At 25.6% G+C, this 1,462-nt stretch overlaps 1 protein-coding gene across 1 annotated transcript in view; it reads right to left on the bottom strand.

Moving 5' to 3' along the window:
• The window catches only part of LOC108684801 (calcium uptake protein 3, mitochondrial), a 29,210-nt gene that overhangs the window by 8,220 nt on the left and 19,528 nt on the right, over positions 1-1,462 (bottom strand). Inside the window, exons 2-3 of the mRNA XM_018189291.1 lie at positions 667-808; positions 151-261 (exon numbers count right to left, since the gene is read on the bottom strand). Of these exons, the coding sequence (XP_018044780.1) occupies positions 151-261; positions 667-808 (253 nt within the window). The remainder of the gene's footprint in view (positions 1-150; positions 262-666; positions 809-1,462) is intronic.

Raw genomic sequence — 1,462 nt, 5'->3', positions numbered from 1 at the left:
TATATATATATATATATATATAATCTGATATTCTAATTGTCATCTTGTCAGTAGATAATTATTTCTATTATTATTTAGTTGTTACTTAGAAATAATATTAATTTTTCTCTCTTATAGATATAGTTCTTCATTTTATCTTTATATCTTTACCTTTGTCTCGTAAATTCCGAAACATATGTGTGCTTCCATGGCGTAGTGAAGAAGTCGAATTTCTCATCACTTCGAGCTCTTGATCGGTCAGAACGCGTCTTTTTAATCTCGCTGAAATTATCATTAAAGTTGCACGTATTGCATTGAGAAAGGTTTATTGAAATGCACAAATGATCGTAATACTTTAATATTTCTGCGTTAAAAACATATATTAAAGAAACGATAGAAACATATTTGATATAAAAATAAAATGATATAAAAATCGAAGCTTTACTTTATCCTTTAATAAAATAAATTTGCGACGAAAGATTCGAAGAGAATAATAAACAATAAGAAATTCTTGAAATTCTTTTAAATTATCATAAAATTATGTATTTCTTTATTTTTTAATTTTATATTATTGAAGTTGGAATGATGTAACTTTAATTCATTCTAATCGAATATATGCTTAAATAATTATTGTTGCAAAGATATAAAATGGATATTTATTAAAGTAAATGAATGTGAGTTACGTACGTCGAGGTTCGGCATCAATGACGCTGTCGAGAAAATCCTGCGGTGTCATATACAATTGACCATCGTACGCCACCGAAGCAAATTTTATAAATCTCCTTTCTCTCGTAGTTAATTTTATTGCTTTGTGTAAGTCATCTTCTTTCTACAAAAATAAATTGTTATGATTGAAATCAGATTTAATAATTTCAAAAATTTAATAATTTTTTTCTTATATTTAATAGTTATTTCTTAAAATTTTTTTTCTTCTCGTTCTGATCGTTTCATATAAATAAAAATATCACTCGAAATATCTACCTTCATATAATCGAGTCGTTTTGATCTTTTAATCGTACTCTTTAATCTTCTAAAATAGTGAATCAGTGTATTATTATTATTAACTTATAATTGAAGTATAAGTGAATATTTACTATTTTTTTCGACAAATAGACAGGCAAGGCGATGGATATACGATTAATTTGGGCTTTGTATTTCATCATTTCTATGAAGGAACAATGTGTGCTGTCAATTCAGCAAGTTATTTGCAACACATTTACGTTTGTGACATACATTTTGTGATGCATTCAGAGGGTGCAACAGAAGTCTCTACTGCCCATTTCGGACGATATATACGAATCGTCACAATAGGCAGATATAAAATAAATGTGTATATACGTATATATATATACATTATATATATGTATCATTACATTTCTAAATATTTTTGATTAATTAAAATAAATAAATAAACCATCGCGATAAAAAAAATTTTTTTTTTTAAACCATTTTGTTATATATAATAAAAATGTATAGATACATA

Source organism: Atta colombica, unplaced genomic scaffold (assembly GCF_001594045.1).
Source record: "Atta colombica isolate Treedump-2 unplaced genomic scaffold, Acol1.0 scaffold140, whole genome shotgun sequence".
Taxonomy (NCBI): Eukaryota; Metazoa; Arthropoda; class Insecta; order Hymenoptera; family Formicidae; genus Atta; species Atta colombica.
Note: the sequence above shows the minus strand (reverse complement) of the source record. Positions and strands in the feature narration are given on the sequence as shown.